Source organism: Oncorhynchus kisutch, linkage group LG14 (genome assembly GCF_002021735.2).
Source record: "Oncorhynchus kisutch isolate 150728-3 linkage group LG14, Okis_V2, whole genome shotgun sequence".
Lineage (NCBI taxonomy): Eukaryota > Metazoa > Chordata > Actinopteri > Salmoniformes > Salmonidae > Oncorhynchus > Oncorhynchus kisutch.
In genome coordinates, this window is record NC_034187.2 from 34,829,129 (window position 1) to 34,849,639 (window position 20,511).

General features: G+C 42.6%; 2 protein-coding genes across 3 annotated transcripts in view; one reads left to right on the forward strand and one right to left on the reverse strand.

Moving 5' to 3' along the window:
• Nucleotides 1-6,137, reverse strand: part of rtn4ip1 (reticulon 4 interacting protein 1) — a 30,193-nt gene extending 24,056 nt beyond the window's left edge. For both annotated transcript variants that reach the window (XM_020500929.2, XM_020500931.2), the window contains exons 1-3: nt 5,615-6,137; nt 4,676-4,833; nt 1,988-2,056 (exon numbers count right to left, since the gene is read on the reverse strand). In XM_020500929.2, the coding sequence (XP_020356518.1) occupies nt 1,988-2,056; nt 4,676-4,833; nt 5,615-5,894 (507 nt within the window). In that variant the 5' untranslated portion in view covers nt 5,895-6,137. The remainder of the gene's footprint in view (nt 1-1,987; nt 2,057-4,675; nt 4,834-5,614) is intronic.
• A 48-nt stretch (nt 6,138-6,185) lies between these two features.
• qrsl1 (glutaminyl-tRNA amidotransferase subunit QRSL1) lies at nt 6,186-11,576 on the forward strand. Its single transcript, XM_020500928.2, has 10 exons — nt 6,186-6,315; nt 6,681-6,840; nt 6,954-7,052; nt 7,145-7,241; nt 7,363-7,524; nt 7,634-7,925; nt 8,036-8,228; nt 10,106-10,223; nt 10,414-10,619; nt 10,913-11,576. Exons 1-10 carry the CDS (start codon nt 6,292-6,294, stop codon nt 11,128-11,130), a joined length of 1,569 nt encoding a protein of 522 aa, XP_020356517.1. The 5' UTR covers nt 6,186-6,291; the 3' UTR covers nt 11,131-11,576.
• Nucleotides 11,577-20,511: the final 8,935 nt, after the last annotated feature.

Sequence of the window (20,511 nt, forward strand, 5' to 3'; positions counted from 1 at the left end):
GGACGTTCTCAGGAGAGCCAGTTTCATCATAGCGCTTGATGGTTTTTGCAACTGTACTTGAAGAACCTTTCAAAGGTCTTCATATTTTCCGGATTGTGTAATGAAAGCTTTGCACACTCTTGGCATTCTCTCAACCAGCTTCATGAGGAATGCTTTTTCAACAGTCTTGAAGGAGTTCACTGCTTTTCCTTCACTCTGCGGTGCGACTCATCCCAAACCATCTCAATTTGGTTGAGGTCGGGGGATTGTGGAGGCCTGGTCATCTGATGCAGCACTCCATCACTCTCATTCTAGGTAAAATAGCCCTTACACAGCATCTCAAAAAGACACGGCGGTTGGAACCAAATATCTCCCATTTGGACTCATCAGACCAAAGGACGGATATCCACCGGTCTAATGTCCATTGTTTGTGTTTCTTAGCCCAAGCAAGTCTCTTATTATTATTTATGTCCTTTAGTAGTGGTTTCTTTGCAGCAATTTGACAATGAAGGCCTGATTCACACAGTCTCATCTGAACAGTTGATGTTGAGATGTGTCTGTTACTTGAACTCTGTGGAGCATTTATTTGGGCTGCAATTTCTGAGGCTGGTAACTAATGAACTTATCCTCTGCAGTAGAGGTAACTCTGGGTCTTCCTTTCTTGTGGCCGTCCTCATGAGGGCTAGTTTCATTATAGTGCTTGATCGTTTTTGTGATTGAAATGATTGAAATGTTTTTGTGATTGAAATGTTTCGTATTGACTGACCTTCATGTCTTAAAGTAATGATGGACTGTCATTTCTCTTTGCTTATTTGAGCTGTTCTTGTCATAATATGGACCTCTTATTCTCTATACCACCATTACCTTGTCACAACACAACTGATTGGCTCAAAAACATTAAGGAAAGAAATTACACAAATTAACAAGGCACACCTGTTAATTGAAATGCATTCCAGGTGACTACCTCATGAAGCTGGTGGAGAGAATTCCAAAAGTGTGCAAAGCTGTCATCAAGGCAAAGGGTGGCTACTTTGAAGAATCGTAAATATATTTTGATTTGTTTCACGCTTTTGGTTACTACATGACTCCATAGTTTTGACGTCTTCACTGTTATTCTACAATGTAGAAAATAGTAAAAATAAAGAAAAACCCTGAGTAGGTGTGTCCAAACTTTTGACTGGTACTGTATATCATTTTGGGGATGGTAAAACGTTTTCAGTGTAAACTTAAACGACTAAAACCAGATACAAAGCATGTAGAAAAGATAATGGAGCAATATTTTTTTTAAATAAGAGAATCGTTGAGAACTAGCAATCACCTAAGTAAAAACTAGACAGTCAGGGGGAATATAAAATGTCATGTTTGACTCACTTAGATAGCATAATAACACGGAATAAGCCATGGGAAAATGTGTTGAACTGCAGGAAATTAGCTTTAAAACTGCACATTTTCTCTCAGCCACATAAATAAATGCATAGAATTTCAGGAAACTATCTTTGAAACTATGAAATGCTGTCTCTGCCCCATGGAAAAATGTTTAGAATAGCAGGATAATTAGCTTTATCATTTTGAAATGTAAAGAGGGCCTCTAAAACCACTCCATTGGCCACACCCACGCTAATCAAAGGGTAAACACTGAAGCCATGCCTCAATGAGCAGCAGCATGGAGCCACACTGCCTGCAGCTTTTCTTCTCAAATCTGAGACCAATTGTAGTCTATCCCAAAAGTCCAATCCAGCCTAGCAACATAATTTAGCTCACAAGAGATACCTAGTATTGCCTATACCAAGGTATCCAAACGCTACTGTGCATTGTCTCTTGAACATGCTAGAGAAAGCAGAGTATCCCTGGTAGTGGTAAAGAAAGTGAGATTCAAAAAAACATAGTAGTTCAACTGAAATTTTAACTACTCGTGCACATATTTGCATGTACAATGTAGAAATAAGCAAACAGTGGTTTTGGAAAACAAACAAAACTACAACATAAACGGGTCAGACACAAACAGTACCTCATTTGCACTCAACACCACAAACTCAGCCAGGCTGCCTTGTTTCCATGGGGGAATGGCCGCCCACACCTGAGAATAAAAACAACAACAATGGCTTAACCAACCATGCACTAGAATGACCCTGCATGGGTGGCACAGATACAAATATTGTGACATGTTTTATTCTCTGTTTGGATATACACTATATACACAAACGTATGTGGACACCCCTTCAAATTAGTGGTTTCGCCTATTTCAGCCACACCCGTTGCTGACAGTTGTTTAAAATCGAGCACATAGCCAAACAATCTCCATAGACAAACATTGGCAGTAGAATGGCCTTACTTAAGAACTCAGTGACTTTCAACATGGCACCGTCATAGGATGCCAATTTTATAACAAGTCAGCTCATCAAATTTCTGCCCTGCGAGAGCTGCCCCGGTCAACTGTAAGTGTTGTTATTGTGAATTGGAAACATTTAGAAGCAATAACAGCTCAGCCGCGAAGGGGTAGGCCACACAAGCTCACAGAAAGGGACCACCGAGTGCTGAAGCGCTTAGTGCGTAAAAAATCATCTGTCCTGCAACACACACTACAGATTTCCAAACTGCCTCTGGAAGCAACGTCAGCACAAGAACTGTTTGTCGCGAGCTTAATCAAATGGGTTTCCATGGCTGAGCAGCCACACACAAGCCTAAGATCACCATAAGCAATGCCAAGCCTCGGCTGGAGTGGTGTAATGCTCGCCACCATTGGATTCTGAAGCAGTGGAAAGCATTCTCTGGAGTGTTGAATCACGCTTCACCATCTGGCAGTCCGACGGACTAATCTGGTTTTGGCGGATGCCCAGAAGAACGCTACCTGCCCCAATGCAGAGTGCCAACTGTAAAGTTTGGTGGAGGAGTAATAATGGTCTGGGGCTGTTTTTCATGGTTCAGGCTAGGCCACTTAGTTCCAGTGGAAGAAAATATTAACGCTACAGCATACAATAACATTCTAGACGATTCTGTGCTTCCAACTTTGTGGCAACAGTTTGGGGAAGGCCCTTTCCTGTGTCATCATGACAATGCCCCCGTGCACAAAGCAAGGTCCATACAGAAATGGTTTGTTGAGATCGGTGTGGAAGAACTTGACTGACCTGCAGAGTCCCAACCTCAACCCCATCGAACACCTTTGAGATGAATTGGAAAGCTGACTGCGAGCCAGGTCTAATCGCCCAACATCAGTGCCCAACCTCACTAAAGCTTGCGGCTGAATGGAAGCAACTCCCCGCAGCGATGTGCCAACATCTAGTTGACAGCCTTCCCAGAAGAGTGGAGGCTGTTATAGCAGCAAAGGGAGGACCAACTCCATATCAACGCCTATTATTTTGGAATGAGATGGAATGAGATGTACATACTCTCGGTCATGTAGTGTATGTTATGTTTACATCCATTTTATGGGATAGTGTTTCACTGCAAGCCACAGGCCCACCTACTGGGGAACCAGGCCCACCCAATCAGATTTTTTTATTTTATTGTAAAATTATGCTCTACTTGTCAGTGAGGGGATTCTATTAATCTGGCCCGGGTGCCCAGGTAGGTATGTTTTGCACCAGGTGACAGATGATTTCTCACAGCGAAGTTGTCTCAAAACCAAAGTGACGTCCTTAAGCACGAGGAGTAATGAGTAGCATTCTGTGTTTTCACATGCAAAAGTGATTGCTTTGGATAAAAACACTTTATCTGCCTTAACAATGAAAACTAGTTTGAAACTAAACACCATGCTACCTTGTTGACAACATGACCGAGCGGTGCAGATTACTGTTCCATTTGAGAAGGGCGCTCCTCCGTCACGGCTTTTGCTCATTCACATCACGGGCCATAGACCGGTACTCAGCATAATCGAATCCACCCAATGTTCCAAACAGGACATTATTTGTCTTTTTACCTAAACATGCAAACACCATCAGATAGAATTCATAGCAAGCAGTGCAGTGCACTGGAATAACATTCACTCACTTGGGATGGGTGGCCGAAAATAACTAACTGTAAGCCACACCCCCATTAAACCACAAATATGACTGTATTGATGCATACAGTATGTCACTGTGATTCTATGGCTATAGGCACCATGCCACTGCCTACTTCATTTATTAATTCAGCAAACAAGACAGGACAACAAGACAGCATAATCCAGTGCTTTTATCAGTCAACACACTTATAGTTTAGCTTTAATTAGCTTTAAAAAACGCATCATTTTCACTCAGCCAAACTTTGTAGAATAGCATGAGATTAGCTATGAAACTGCACATGTTCCTCTCTGCCCCAAGGCAAAATCTGTAGAATTGAAGGAAATTAGCTTTAAAAAACAGTAACATTTTCTCTCAGCCTCATATAAAAATGTGTAGAATTGCAGGAAGTTAAATGTATATTTTTTTGACGCACCCATCAACCAATTAATGGCTACACTACTGCCCCAAGGTGGTGCAATTAAATGTAACATTATACAATGAGGTACTCCCCATCTCAGCTGCACTTGGATTAAGTAAACAAAGCACTAACAGAAGAGCCAAAAAACAGACAGCCCCTCATTGTCATAACATGCCACAATGACATGACTTCATGAGGCACTGTGGAGCCACATAGGCTTATAGTATAAATACACACACACACACACGAGAAAGTGTCACCCTATTCTACTCCATCCTGGGGCCTGTGTTTGTGTTACCTCATCCCCCTCTTTAAAGTAGGCTGGTGCCACATCCAGACCACACTCCATGATGACTCCGGACATATCTCGGCCCAGAATGAGGGGGAACTCACTGCCCGACTGGTTGATGTTCAGGGGGTCTCTCTTCATGGCCATAGTGGCAGCCCCATACCCACCTGAGAGGGCAGAAACAACACAGAAATGAGGCCGAACCAAGTTAGAAATAACCACATAAACAGTCCACGTGGAGACATGTGGATTCAGGTACGAACAGAGGCCACAATGATGAGAACACAAATTAACTGGGAAGATCATCACTGAATATGCGAGAGGTAACCATGAAGAACTCCAGGCACCCTACTTCCTCAAAGAGCACATATAGGCCTAGCTGTGGTTTACCAGTCGTTGAGAGGTGGGAGTGGGTAAGGAGTTTGATGATTCACAATTCAACACCCAAACCACACGTTTCGTCAGTCTACTTTCCCTTTGCGTCAGAAGAGCTTTACTCGTTACCTGGTGTGATCCATTATGCCCACACAGCTCTCTCTCTCACACAGGCCATATTTGAATGGCAAAAAAAAACAGATGCTCAGTCAACTCTGAATGAGAGCAGTTTAGACTGAGGGATGTTGAATTTCCTTTTCACTAGTGGTGTGTGCACAAATGTGAAAATGTCTTGCATCTGTCTTCATATAGGTGCAGGAGCTCCACAATACGGTTGAGCTGATATTCTATAAGAGGAACAGGAGCTCAAGCAGTAGAACATTTGAGGTGCCGGTACTCAGCTCCGGTGAGCTCCTGCCCAAGTCAAGCACAGGCTATATGTAAAATATCTGATAGTCTATGTTCTGTGAGAACTGAAGGTTATAGGAAAACCACTGACATGAACAATGAAGAGGTATCCTATCACGGGAACCAAACGAGCTAGAAGACCACACATCTTTATCAGTCACCAACCTCTCATGCTGACGTCAATGGGGTTTAGACCTGCGGCATGGACTTGAACGACGACTTCATTCGGATAGTTGATGATTGGGAAGCCGGCGTTTTTAGTGAACCGTAGGACATCATTGCTGCCGTATCTATCGATAACCCAAGCAGGCATTATTGTCATACGGCTGTTTGAGGTGTTGAACAGTCTCCTCTGATCTCCGTGGACCAATGTTTTCACACATGGTGCTCTACTGTTAAGGAGACACGACCACCAACTGCAAGCAAACTGTCTCAAAGGAAGCATGATTATCTCCAGATATCAATTGTCAATACACTTGCTCTTCAATCGTGTACTCTGCACATTATTTATCAAGCCATGGACGCGACTACAATTAGCTCAATGACTGATATCTAATCTTTCCATTCATTAGACAATACAATGGGAAAAGTTGCAGATACTATCGTTTTTACAGCCTGGAAAGACAGTGTTCACTTAGCTCTGCACTTAATACTGCTTCCTCGTCTACTGCTGGCAGTGTCTGACAGCTTCTACTCAACCAATGGTACTGCGGCTTACTCATCCCACATCCAATCACAGAGCGCGATGTTGGGATTCCAGACGCGAAACAAACATGGCAGCCTCCAGTCGCTGAAGGTTGCTGAAAATTTCCCAGGTTGATTTGGCTCATGACATAGAAAGTATGCTGAGCTTGTCTATAAGAGAGGTACGTATAATAAACTCGTTACCAGTAACATGAGCTAGTTTGTATTTGGCGTACTTTATTGGCAATAACGATTAGTCTGCTAGTTGCAATGTAATGTAGCTAGCTAACGTTAGCTACCTAGTTACACATATCAACTGATGCAAAGCCTTAAACTCTGGGAGTTAGTTGGCTAGCTACAGTATCACATCTAAAACATCAATGTATTAGCCCACATCCCCACAGAGACATGGTTAAAGATGAATGGCACAGATTTCCAACCATTTCAGCAGTGTACAAATTGGTCATGTTGATTCAGCAACCATGTTCACAAAATGGAAATTATTGTGATTATTATAGAATCATACACATTTCACATTATTTGACAGGTGTCCTTGGCTCTGCGGGAAGGTAGGATCTCCCCCACGGAACTGTGTCGAAAATGCCTGGACCGCATCAAGAAAACTCACTATCTCAATGCTTACATCACTGTGACAGAGGAGCTTGCATTGAAACAGGCACAGGAGGCTGAGAGTAGGCTCCTCAAAGGTGTGTGTTTCCTGTCTCTCTGTCTGTATCTGTTTGTTTCTGTGTGCTGTATGCATGTTTTGTACAGTGCAGATTATGATCAGGTCTTGCCTTATTATCTTTCTTTCCTACAGGTGCACCCAAAGGTCCACTGGATGGGATCCCTTTTGCTGTGAAGGACAACTTCTGCACAGAGAACATCAAGACCACTTGTGCCTCCAAAATGCTGAAAGGTATGTCCCCTAATATCTAAAACAGGGATCCATTGCTCCTCATTTGAGTTGGGTGCATTGATAATCCTAATCCCCTGCTGTCTGTTTTGTAGACTACATTCCTCCATACAGTGCTACAGTGGTTCAGAAGCTCCTTGATCAGGGTGCTGTTCTCATGGGGAAAACTAACCTGGATGAGTTTGCAATGGGGTCAGCCTCTTAAACACATTTCAAGAACTATACACACACTAAGAACTATATTTATTTGCAGAATTACTAGAGTATTATCATCTTCTGGCCTTCATACATCCCTCCCTCCATCCTTCTCCAGTGCAGGCAGTACTGACAGTGCTTTTGGACCTGTCCGGAACCCCTGGAGCTACGCCGCCCCTTACAGAGAGCAGACTGGGGCTGACCCGGACTCTGACTGGGTCATCACTGGAGGCAGTTCTGGAGGAAGTGCTGCAGCCGTGGCCTCTCTCACCAGCTTCCTGTGAGTCTGCAGACCCAGGGCTGCGTTCAAGAGCTTTGGACTGTTCCAAACTGAAATGACCATTTAAACACACAAATTATTTATTGTTTCCTTGTTCTGGTACTTGCAGCTGTTTAGGATCGGATACAGGTGGCTCCACCCGTAACCCAGGGGCATTGTGTGGTGTTGTGGCCCTGAAGCCCACCTACGGCCTAGTGTCCAGACATGGCCTCATCCCCCTGGTCAACTCCATGGACGTCCCAGGCATCATAACCAGGAGTGTCTATGACGCAGCTACAGTCCTGGATATTCTTCAAGGACATGATGTTAAAGACTCTACTACCATAACCCATAACCCCTCCACACTGACACACCTATTTGATGACTTTGATGTCAGGAACATCTGTGTTGGCATTCCCAAGGTGAGCTTTCCTTATTCACCCAGTAGGATCAGGGTTCTCCGCTCATCCCAGTGGTTTAACGTGGAGATTGTTGTTCTGGTTGTGTTGTGTGTCCTTTCCCTCATCGTTAGGAGTACCACGCCCCAGGTCTGTCCCAGGAAACCCTCGCCCAGTGGAACCGTGTGGCAGACATGTTTGAGCGGGCGGGGGCACGGGTGGAGCAGGTGTCCCTCCCCCACACCCAGCACTCCATCGTCTGCTACCACGTCCTATGTCACACCGAGGTGGCATCCAACATGGCACGCTTTGATGGCCTGGAATATGGTACAAACCAGGTTTCAATATTTAATGCCCTGTGCTGAAAATGTTTTTCTAATTGCCACTTATGGATGAAGTTGTATTGAATTGAGTGGTTTGATCTATCTGACTGTTTGTCTGTCTGGCTATGCCATTGTTTGATGATCTATGGTGTTAATTTGTATAGCTCAGTAAATGCAAGACGAAGGTAATTGATTTGAAAGCCCAACAAAGTGAAGTTTTCCTTCACTTTACATTTATTGTACAGTGGGGCAAAAAAGTATTTAGTCAGCCACCAATTGTGCAAGTTCTCCCACTTAAAAAGATGAGGCCTGTAATTTTCATCATAGGTACACTTCAACTATGACAGACAAAATGAGGGGAAAAAAATACAGAAAATCACATTGTAGGATTTTTAATTAATTTATTTGCAAATTATGGTGGAAAATAAGTATTTGGTCACCTACAAACAAGCAAGATTTCTGGCTCTCACAGACCTGTAACTTCTTCTTTATGAGGCTCCTCTGTCCTCCACTCGTTACCTGTATTAATGGCACCTGTTTGAACTTGTTATCAGTATAAAAGACACATGTCCACAACCTCAAACAGTCACACTCCAAACTCCACTATGGCCAAGACCAAAGAGCTGTCAAAGGACACCAGAAACAAAATTGTAGACCTACACCCGGCTGGGAAGACTGAATCTGCAATAGGTAAGCAGCTTGGTTTGAAGAAATCAACTGTGGGAGCAATTATTAGGAAATGGAAGACATACAAGACCACTGATAATCTCCCTCGATCTGGGGCTCCACGCAAGATCTCACCCCGTGGGGTCAAAATGATCACAAGAACGGTGAGCAAAAATGTGGAAACATCATGCTTTGGGGCTGTTTTTCTGCAAAGGGACCAGGACGACTGATCCGTTTAAAGGAAAGAATGAATGGGGCCATGTATCGTGAGATTTTGAGTGAAAACCTCCTTCCATCAGCAAGGGCATTGAAGATGAAACATGGCTGGGTCTTTCAGCATGACAATGATCCCAAACACACCGCCCGGGCAACGAAGGAGTGGCTTCGTAAGAAGCATTTCAAGGTCCTGGAGTGGCCTAGCCAGTCTCCAGATCTCAACCCCATAGAAAATCTTTGGAGGGAGTTGAAAGTCTGTGTTGCCCGGCAACAGCCCCAAAACATCACTGCTCTAGAGGAGATCTGCATGGAGGAATGGGCCAAAATACCAGCAACAGTGTGTGAAAACCTTGAAGACTTACAGAAAACATTTTACCTCTGTCATTGCCAACAAAGGGTATATAACAAAGTATTGAGAAACTTTTGTTATTGACCAAATGCTTATTTTCCACCATCATTTGCAAATAAATTCATTAAAAATACCAAAATGTGATTTTCTGGATTTTTTCCTCATTTTGTCTGTCATAGTTGAAGTGTACCTATGATGAAAATTACAGGCCTCTCTCATATTCTTAAGTGGGAGAACTTGCACAATTGGTGGCTGACTAAATACTTTTTTGCCCCAATGTAAATGCCCTATAGCCAGCAAAGCCCATGATGGCCACCTATGTTTATTTTCATTATTGCTGTGTGTGTAGGGAGGCAGGTAGCCTAGCTGTTACAGCGTTTGAGCAGTAACCAATAGCTTGTTGGATCGAATACCTGAGACGACAAGTTGAAACATCGGTTGATGTGCCCTTTAGCAAGGCACTTGACCCTAATCTGCACAGAAAGGACGTACCACTATGGCTGACCCTGTAAAACAACACATTTCATTGCACCTATCCGGCATATGTGACAATAAAACCTATACAAAAAACAACAACATAATATTTATTTACAAGGGATTTGTCATTGTAAAGCAAGATTGATATATTATTTGTGAATTGTTCTCCACAGGCCACCGTAGTGGGATCGACAGTTCAACAGAGGCAATGTATAGCACCACTCGCCACGAGGGATTCAATGATGTTGTACGAGGAAGAATCCTCTCCGGGAACTACTTCCTGCTCAGACAGTAAGATACATCACACATTTTCAGTAACAAAAAAAAACACATTTTAATTTCAATAGCTTATTTAGCTTACTTTTTTTTTTAAATACTTCACATTTCTACTACTGTAAGATCGGGGATCATGTTGGGGCTGGAAGCAGAAATTAGAGTTTTTGGACAAAAGTTAAGATCTCTCACAGGTTGCCTCCCTCAGGAACTACGAGCACTACTTTGTGAAGGCCCAGCAGGTGCGGCGGCTAATAGCGGAGGACTTCAAGCGAGTGTTCAGCTCTGGTGTTGATGTGCTGCTCACGCCCACCACACTGAGTGATGCCATGCGATACACGGACTTCATGCAGGAAGACAACCGCACACGCAGTGCCCAGGAGGACATTTTTACACAGCCTGTCAATATGGCAGGTACTGAGGAAACACACACTCCCCCGACACTTCAAGGGAAATAATGTTAATCTTTTAACTCTCCCTTTTCAAAGGAATTGGGTTGGAATTCATAGATCGGTCAACCCATTGATTTAGATATCAGATTAAGGTCTGTCTCAAACAGTTCATCTCCAAAAGGAAACCGATCACTTTGAGGACAGTTAAAGTTTCACCCGTCTTTTATACCCGCAGCCACTGATCTTCAGACAACCTTACCCTCCAAACCTTTCTCCCTTCTCACATTTACCCCTTCAACTCTATTTCTTCCCCAGGGCTCCCTGCTGTTTCTGTGCCAACAGCATTATCAAACAGAGGCCTTCCCATTGGCCTGCAGCTGATAGGCCCCGGCCTCCAGGACAGGAAGCTGCTGACGGTAGCCCAGTGGATAGAGCAGAAGGTGGGCTTTCCCCCCATCCGTTACCATGGAGATGCCGGAGAGGGGGAGATGGGTGAGGAGGTCCATGAGAGAGAGCAGACCTCCGTTGTATGAGGAGAAACATGGACACTAAACTAATGATACAGAGCTACTCAGATGTATGATGGTCAAGGAAAGGACATACACAGAAAAGGGCCTTTTCTGGTTACTTTTCCAGGGTACTACCACCGAATGAACCCACTTAAAGTGATGCTCCAGAACTTTTGTATAATTTCAGCCAGTAGTTTTTCAAAAGCGCTTACGAGCCTGAAGGAAAATCTATCCATTGCATCACGTACAGTACAGTTCAATTTCTAATCTTAGTAAAGGAACACCTTGAAATGTTGCTCCCTTGTGTTTGAAGATAAACTGTTTCAGTAGTATTTGATTTGTACAGAGAACCCTTTCACATGTTGCATTAGGAGCATGTTTACACGTCTGTCTGATCATAATGGCCATTATAAATGAGACTTTATCTTGTGAAATGTGTACTTAAAAGCAACTACTGTGTGTCAGCAGAGTTTTCAGGCTTTTGTCAATATTTGTACTTGGAACAAAAGAACACAAACCACTTTCCATACACAGTGCAGATAGTAAAACTTTACAAGGCAATTTAATCTTATATACTAATGTTTACCTTATCAGAATATGTTTTGATAACTTTGAGAATGGTTGTTAATGTGTGCAGTTCCAAGCAACACTCATGAGAGGGTTGTGAGGAGACTAGTTTGCCTTAGGTTAGATTACCATACCCTGAGGCACGGTGAGTCACATGTCACATGGCACAACAAACACGGAGTAGAAAGTCTGGTATAGCTCATTTCATCCCCTAAAGTTTACGTTTAGTATTGGGTGTAGGATAATCTAGGCCCGTATTCACCAAGTCTCAGTTTTGCCTATTAGATCTTTAGGGGAGAATTCAGACCTGAACTGTATTCCTTTTTATGCACTTTTCTTTAAGTGTATCTGGCCTTGAATGTACGCTTGGGGAAAAGCCAGTGGCAGCAAGGTTTGCGTTTGAAGATGTGTCTACAGATATTCTGAATTCTGACCTTGACTTAATTCCCTCATAATTCCACCACCTTTACGTTCTAGTGGAAAAACATTTAATTAACACAATTCTCCATGCACTGTAATTAACTAATTGATGAGTAGGAACAGTTGAAGTCGGAAGTTTACATGCACCTTAGCCAAATACATTTAAACTCAGTTTTTCACAATTCCTGAAATTTAAACCTAGTAATAATTCCCTGTCTTAGGTCATTTAGGGTCACCACTTTATTTTAAGAATGTGAAATGCCAGAATAATAGCAGAGGATTATTTATTTCAGCTTTCATTTCTTTCATCGCATTCCCAGTCCATCAGAAGTTTACATACACTTAATTAGTATTTGGTATAGAGGTTGACCGATTAATCGGAATGGCCGATTTAATTAGGGCCGATTTCAAGTTTTCGTACCAATCAGCATTTTGGACACCGATTATGGCCGATTTCATTGCACTCCACCAGGAGACTGCATAGCAGGCTGACTACCTATTATGCGAGTGCAGCAAGGAGCCAAGGTAAGGTGCTAGCTAGCGTTAAACATATCTTATAAAAAACTATCTTAACATAATCACTAGTTAAAACTACACATGGTTGATGATATTACTAGTTTATCTAGCTTGTCCTGCGTTGCATATAATCGATGCGGTTCCTGTTAATTTATCATTGAATCATAGCCTACTTTGGCAAACGGGTGATTTAACAAGAGCATTCGCGAAAAAAACACTGTCATTGCACCAATGTGTACCTAACCATAAACATCAACGCCTTTCTTAAAATCAATACACAAGTATATATTTTTAACCCTGCATATTTAGTTAAAATTGCCTGCTAACATGAATTTGTTTTAACTAGGGAAATTGTCACTTCTCTTGCGTTCTGTGCAACAGAGTCACTGTATATACAGCAGTTTGGGCCGCCTGGCTCGTTGCGAACTGTGAAGACTATTTCTTCCTAACAAAGACAGTCAACTTCGCCAAACGGGGGATGATTTAACAAAAATGCATTTGTGAAAAAAAATCATAATTGTTGCAAGAATGTACCTAACCATAAACATCAATGCCTTTCTTAAAATCAATACACAGAATACACAGAAGTATATGTGTGGTTAAAATAAATTAATGTTAGCAGGCAATATTAAACTAGGGAAATTGTCACTTCTCTTGCGTTAATTGCAGGCAGAGTCAGGGTATATGCAACAGTTTGGGCCGCCTGGCTCGTTGCAAACTAATTTGCCAGAATTTTACATAATTATGACATAACATAATTAACATAAGGTTGTGCAATGTAACAGGAATATTTAGACTTGGGGATGCCACCCGTTAGATAAAATAAGGAACGGTTCCGTATTTCACTGAAAGAATAAACGTTTTGTTTTTTAAATGATAGTTTCCAGATTTGACCATATTTATTTTATTTATTTTTATTTTACCTTTATTTAACCAGGTAGGCAAGTTGAGAACAAGTTCTCATTTACAATTGCGACCTGGCCAAGATAAAGCAAAGCAGTTCGACAGATACAACGACACAGAGTTACACATGGAGTAAAACAAACATACAGTCAATAATACAGTATAAACAAGTCTATATACAATGTGAGCAAATGAGGTGAGAAGGGAGGTAAAGGCAAAAAAGGCCATGGTGGCAAAGTAAATACAATATAGCAAGTAAAACACTGGAATGGTAGTTTTGCAATGGAAGAATGTGCAAAGTAGAAATAAAAATAATGGGGTGCAAAGGAGCAAAATAAATAAATAAAATATAAAAAAAAATACAGTTAGAGGTAGTTGTTTGGGCTAAATTATAGGTGGGCTATGTACAGGTGCAGTAATCTGTGAGCTGCTCTGACAGTTGGTGCTTAAAGCTAGTGAGGGAGATAAGTGTTTCCAGTTTCAGATATTTTTGTAGTTCGTTCCAGTCATTGGCAGCAGAGAACTGGAAGGAGAGGTGGCCAAAGAAAGAATTGGTTTTGGGGGTGACTAGAGAGATATACCTGCTGGAGCGTGTGCTACAGGTGGGAGATGCTACGGTGACCAGCGAGCTGAGATAAGGGGGGACTTTACCTAGCAGGGTCTTGTAGATGACATGGAGCCAGTGGGTTTGGCGACGAGTATGAAGCGAGGGCCAGCCAACGAGAGTGTACAGGTCGCAATGGTGGGTAGTATATGGGGCTTTGGTGATAAAACGGATTGCACTGTGATAGACTGCATCCAATTTGTTGAGTAGGGTATTGGAGGCTATTTTGTAAATGACATCGCCAAAGTCGAGGATTGGTAGGATGGTCAGTTTTACAAGGGTATGTTTGGCAGCATGAGTGAAGGATGCTTTGTTGCGAAATATTCATATTTCTGTGTTATGTTATAATTAAGTCTATGCTTTGATATTTGATAGAGCAGTCTGACTGAGCGGTGGTAGTCAGCAGCAGGCTCGTAAGCATTCATTCAAACAGCAATTTCATGCGTTTGCCATCAGCTCTTCGCAATGCTTCAGGCATTGAGCTGTTTATGACTTCAAGCCTATCAACTGAGATGAGGCTGGTGTAACCAATGTGAAATGACTAGCTAGTTAGCGGGGTGCGCGCTTATAGCGTTTCAAACGTCACTCGCTCTGAGACTTGGAGTAGTTGTTCCCCTTGCTCAACATTGGTAACGATGCTTCGAGGGTGGCTGTTGTCGATGTGTACCTGGCTCGAGCTCAGGTAGGGGCGAGGAGTGGACGGAAGCTATACTGTTACACTGGCAATACTAAAGTGCCTATAAGAACATCCAATAGTCAAAGGTATATGAAATACAAATGGTATAGAGAGAAATAGTCCTATAATTCCTATAATAACCTCAACCTAAAACTTCTTACCTGGGAATATTGAAGACTCATGTTAAAAGGAACAGCCAGCTTTCATATGTTCTGATGTTCTGAGCAAGGAACTTAAACGTTAGCTTTTTTACATGGCACATATTGTACTTTTACTTTCTTCTCCAACACTTTGTTTTTGCATTATTTAAACCAAATTGAACATGTTTCATTATTTATTTGAGGCTAAATTGATTTGATTGATGTATTATATTACATTAAAATAAGTGTTTCTTCAGTATTGTTGTAATTGTCATTATTACAAATAAATAAATTAAAAATACAAACATAGGGCAATTAATCGGTATCAACTTTTTACGGTCTCCAATAATCGGTATCGGCGTTGAACAATCATAGTCGGTCAACCTCTAATTTGGTCAAATTTGTTAAATTGTTCAACTTGGGTGAAACGTTTTGCGTAGTCTTTCACAAGCTTCCCACAGTAAGTTGGGTGAATTTTGGCCCATTCCTCCTGACAAAGGCTAGTGTAAGTCGGGTTTGTAGGCCTCCTTGCTTGCAAACGCTTTTTCAGTTCTGCACACACATTTTCTATAGGATTGAGGTCAGTGCTTTGTGATGGCCACTCCAATACCTTGACTTTGTTGTCCTTAAGCCATTTTGCCACAACTTTGGAAGTATGATTGGGGTCATTGTCCATTTGGAAGACTCATTTGTGACCAAGCTTTAACTTCCTGACTGATGTCTTCAGATGTTTCTTCAATATATCCACATACTTTTCCTACCTCATGATACCATCTATTTTGTGAAGTGCACCAGTCACTCATGCAGCAAAGCACCCCCACAACATGATGCTGCCACCCCTGTGCTTCACGGTTGGGATGGTGTTCTTCGGCTGGTAAGCATCCCCTTCTTTCTTCCAAACATGATGAAGGTCATTATGGACAAACAGTTCTATTTTTGTTTCATCAGTCCAGAGGACATTTCTACAAAAAGTATGTGTCCCCATGTGCAGTTGCAAACCATAGTCTGGCTTTTTTATGGCAGTTTTGGAGCGGTGGCTTTTTCCTTGCTGAGCGGCCTTTCAGGTGTTGTCGATATAGGACTTGTTTACTGTGGATATAGATACTTTTGTACCGGTTTCCTCCAGCATCTTCACAAGGTCATTTGCTGTTGTTCTGGGATTGATTTGCACTTTTCGCACCAAAGTACGTTCATCTCTAGGAGACGTCTCCTTCCTGAGCAGTATGACGGCTGCGTGGTCCCATGGTGTTTATACTTGCGTACTATTGTTTGTACAGATGAACCTTCAGGCATTTGGGAATTGCTCCCAAGGATGAACCAGACTTGTGGACGTCTACAATATTTTTTCTGATGTCTTGGCTGATTTCTTTTGATGTTCCCATGATGTCAAGCAAAGGGGGACTGAGTTTGAAATACATCCACAGGTACACCTCCAGTTGACTCAAATGATGTCAATTAGATGATGTCAAGTGCAGACTGACTCAACTCCAGCTCACTTCAATAATGGAAATTGATGTAAACTAGCCACTTTAAACAATGCCACTTAATATAATGTTTACATACCCTACATTACTCATCTCATATGTATATACTGTACTCGATACCATCTACTGCATCTTTCCTATGCCGTTCTGTACCGTCACTCATTCATATATCTTTATGTACTATGTACTTTATGTACTTTATCCCTTTACACTTGTGTGTATAAGGTAGTAGTTGTGGAATTGTTTGGTTAGATTACTCGTTGGTTATTACTGCATTGTCGGAACTAGAAGCACAAGCATTTCGCTACACTCGCATTAACATCTGCTAACCATGTGTACGTGACAAATAAAAATGTATTTGATTTACCTTTCTTACCTCTGTCACATCTGTGTGGTTGTTCCTGAGGATCTCTAGCAATAATGGATCATATTAGGCTAACGTATTACAAGTTATGCAATATTTTCGAACATGTGGCCTATTTGAATCATTATGGAAAGCAGACCATACGTAGCAGTTTACACCTGGAGCCTGGGCATGGTTCATGACAAGTTCTGTAATTAGTGAAGATTAGCGTAGATTTGAAGGGCTATAATTCAACCCCTATTGTACACTTTTCTCACCTTACAATATTTCATGAATTGAAGAATGTCATGAACCGGCTCAAAGCCCGTAACAAAAGGGAGACAACGTGGAGATAAGGTGTAACAAAATATATATTTATTAAACTAAAGCAACTAAGGAAAATATACAATGGTGTGTGTAATCAGTAATCAGTAGTGTACGTGAGTGTTTTGCATGCGTGAATGTGATAATGCAGGGTGTTGAAAAGATGCTAAAGCAAACAACTCAAAAAACACCAAGAAACACAACAAAATCCATAAAGGTGTCTGCATGGAGAGAGTCTCCTCCATGAATGGGGAAGTGGTGTATTTATCCGGGCCCAGGTGTTTCCCATGTAGCTGACGACCCTCCCAACTCCGCCCACCGACATCCTAATAAGGAAACAACAAAGAGAGAATACGGCAGACAGAGTGGGAGGGTCGTCACATTCCCCCCCATAAAACCAGGGACCAACAAGGGCCCCGGAACAACGACACAGCACTCTGCGTCCCAACTTGACACAGCTTCTGCGTCCCAAATTGATGAGGGGTTACGTGTTCACTTACAATTTTCCCCAGACAACCTCCTCCCTAGACCTCAGCAACCTTTGCACAGGAAGCAACATTTAAGAGGAAAGAAGAAAAAAACAGGAGGGAGCAGACAGGACAGGGAGAACATGACAATACGAACAATGGTCAGTCACGTAAACATTTAGGAACAGGGCGCACGAGAGAGCGCATCAGTAATCACGTTTTCAGTTCCCCGGATGTGCCGCACATCGAGATGGAATGATTGTAAAAATAAACATCATCGCATTATCCTCTGGTTTGGACACATCATGGACCTCAAAAAAGTGAGGGGGTTATGGTCGGTGTAGACCACAATAGGTACTACCCCCGACCCGACATACACTTCGAAGTGTTGTAGGGCCCAAATGAGTGCTAGCGCTTCCTTTTCAATAACCGAATAGTTCAACTGATAATCGTTAAACGTTTTAGAAAAGAAACTAACAGGCCACTCAACCCCAGACACATCTGCTTGCAGCAAAACTGCACCTGCCCCCACATGACTAGCATCCACCTGCAAGGTAAATGACAAATCCATGCGAGGAGCAGCCAGCACCGGAGTTGAGGTAAGCAACCTCTTTGCATCTTCAAAAGCGTGTTGACAACGAGTAGACCAAACGTAAACAGCCTTAGCTTTCAGAGTATCTGTCAAAGGAGCGACCACAGTAGAGAAGTTATTACAAAAACTACGGTAATAACCAATCATGCCCAAGAAACGCATCAGTTCCTTTTTAAGTAGTTGGTGGTGGAATAACATCAATAGCCACCACTTTAGCCCGAACAGGACGCACTTCACCCTGCCCAACCACTTTTCCAAGGTATGTAACTCACATTTAGCCAGATTGATGTGAGGCGACCCGCAGCCAGACGTTCGAACAAGGCTTGAATACGGGACAGATGTTCTTCCCAAGTATCTGCATATATCACTACATCGTCCAAATAAACAGCGCACCCGGTCAGACCGGCGACAACCCTGTTCATAAGTCGCTGAAAAGTGGCAGGTGCATTACGCAGACCGAAACTCATAACCGAATACGAGTACAGACCAAAGGGTGTAATAAAGGCAGAGATTTCACGTGCCCTAGTCGTCAGTGGCACTTGCCAATAGCCTTTTAACAGGTCAAATTTGCTCACAAACTTAGCTGCACTGACTTGATCAACACAGTCCTCCATCCGAGGAAGAGGAAAAGAATCTGGCTTTGTGACACTGTTTACCTTACGGTAGTCCGTACAAAATTGGTTTGTTCCATCCGGTTTACTGACCAAGATACAGGGAGAAGCCCAACTGGAGAAAGAAGGCTCTGCTATCTTACTCTCCAGCATGTACCTGACCTCAGCATCCAGACAACGTAGTTTCTCTGAAGAAACTCTATAGAACCGCTGACGAATGGGGTCAGCATCTCCAATGTCAATATCATGTTCTATTAAGTTTGTACGTGTAGGTGTATCAGAAAACAAACCTGGAAATCTCTGAATCAGACCAACCATCTCTTTCCGCCCATCAACAGGTAGGTGAGTGAGAAGACTGTCTAAAATATCCAGTGTTTCTGAATTTTTCAATCTACCCTGCAATATACAATCGTCAGGACCAGGAACATCTTCCTACTCATGCACAGATCTAGCACGACAAGAACCCAAGGAAACAACGATATCAGCCAAAAGAACAGGTTTATTGTCCTCTGTGGTCTTCCACTGTTCAGTCTCAGAGGAACATGCATAATAGGGTTAAAACAGATTTACATGGCACAGCTGGTGTGCTTTCCTCCGTTCTGGAGTTGCAACTAGATAATTTTGCTCAGTGTACTGGCGCACCACTGTATATGGACCTTGAAACTTGGCTTGAAAAAGAGTACCAACAATTGGCAGCAGAGCAAGAACCTGGTCACCCGGACTAAAGTGACGAGGCTCAGTTCGGCGATCAAATATGCCCTTCATCCTCTCCTGTGAAGATGATAACTCCATAGCCATTTCACCGGCGGCGTACAGGCGTCACCGGAAATCACACACATACGATAACAGGGACTGAGGAGGCTCGGGAGACTTCCAGTCATCCTGGAGAACAGATAAAAGTCCACGCACCCTATGTCCAAACACAAGGTCATTTGGACTGAACCCCGTGCTCTCCTGTGAAACCTCCCTAGCAGCTAACAGTAACCAAGGAAACCCCTCCTCCCAATCCTTATCCATCTCAGTACAATAAGCTCTCAACAAAGACTTAAGTGTTTGATGGAAACGTTCCAGTGCTCCTTGACTTTGCGCGTGATAGGCGCTAGACAAATTGTGTTTAATATGGAGCTGTTGCAGAACCTGACTAAACAGATTAGAGGTGAAATTAGATCCTTGATCACTCTGAATGACCGTAGGGATTCCAAACAATGAGAGAAACTGAGTCAAAGCTTTTAACACAGACTTAGTCGTGATAGATCGGAGAGGATAGGCAGCAGGAAACTTAGTGGTCTGACACATCACAGTGAACAGGTAACTGCTACCCTTTTTAGAACGAGGCAGAGGACCCACACAGTCAATAATCAGATACTCAAAAGGTTGGCTGAGTACAGGAATAGGAAACAAGGGTACTGGCTTAATAGCTTGATTAGGCTTACCAGTTAATTGACAGGTGTGACAAGTTTTGATAAAATCAGAAACATCCCTCTTTAATCTAGGCCAAAAGAAATGTCTTAATATGCGATTGTAGGTTTTCCTCACCCCCATATGTCCAGCAACGTCGCTGTGAGAAGTTTCCAACACCAACTCACGAAGCTTAACTGGTACAACAACCTGACTAATTGCCTCCCCCAAACAAACAACTATCATGAGACACCCACTTTCTCATCAGGACATCCTCTTGGAGAAAATAGCCATGGGCGACATCTCCCAACTGTTCTACAGGCACAATTTGGTCACGCAACTCTTCTAACGTGGAGTCAT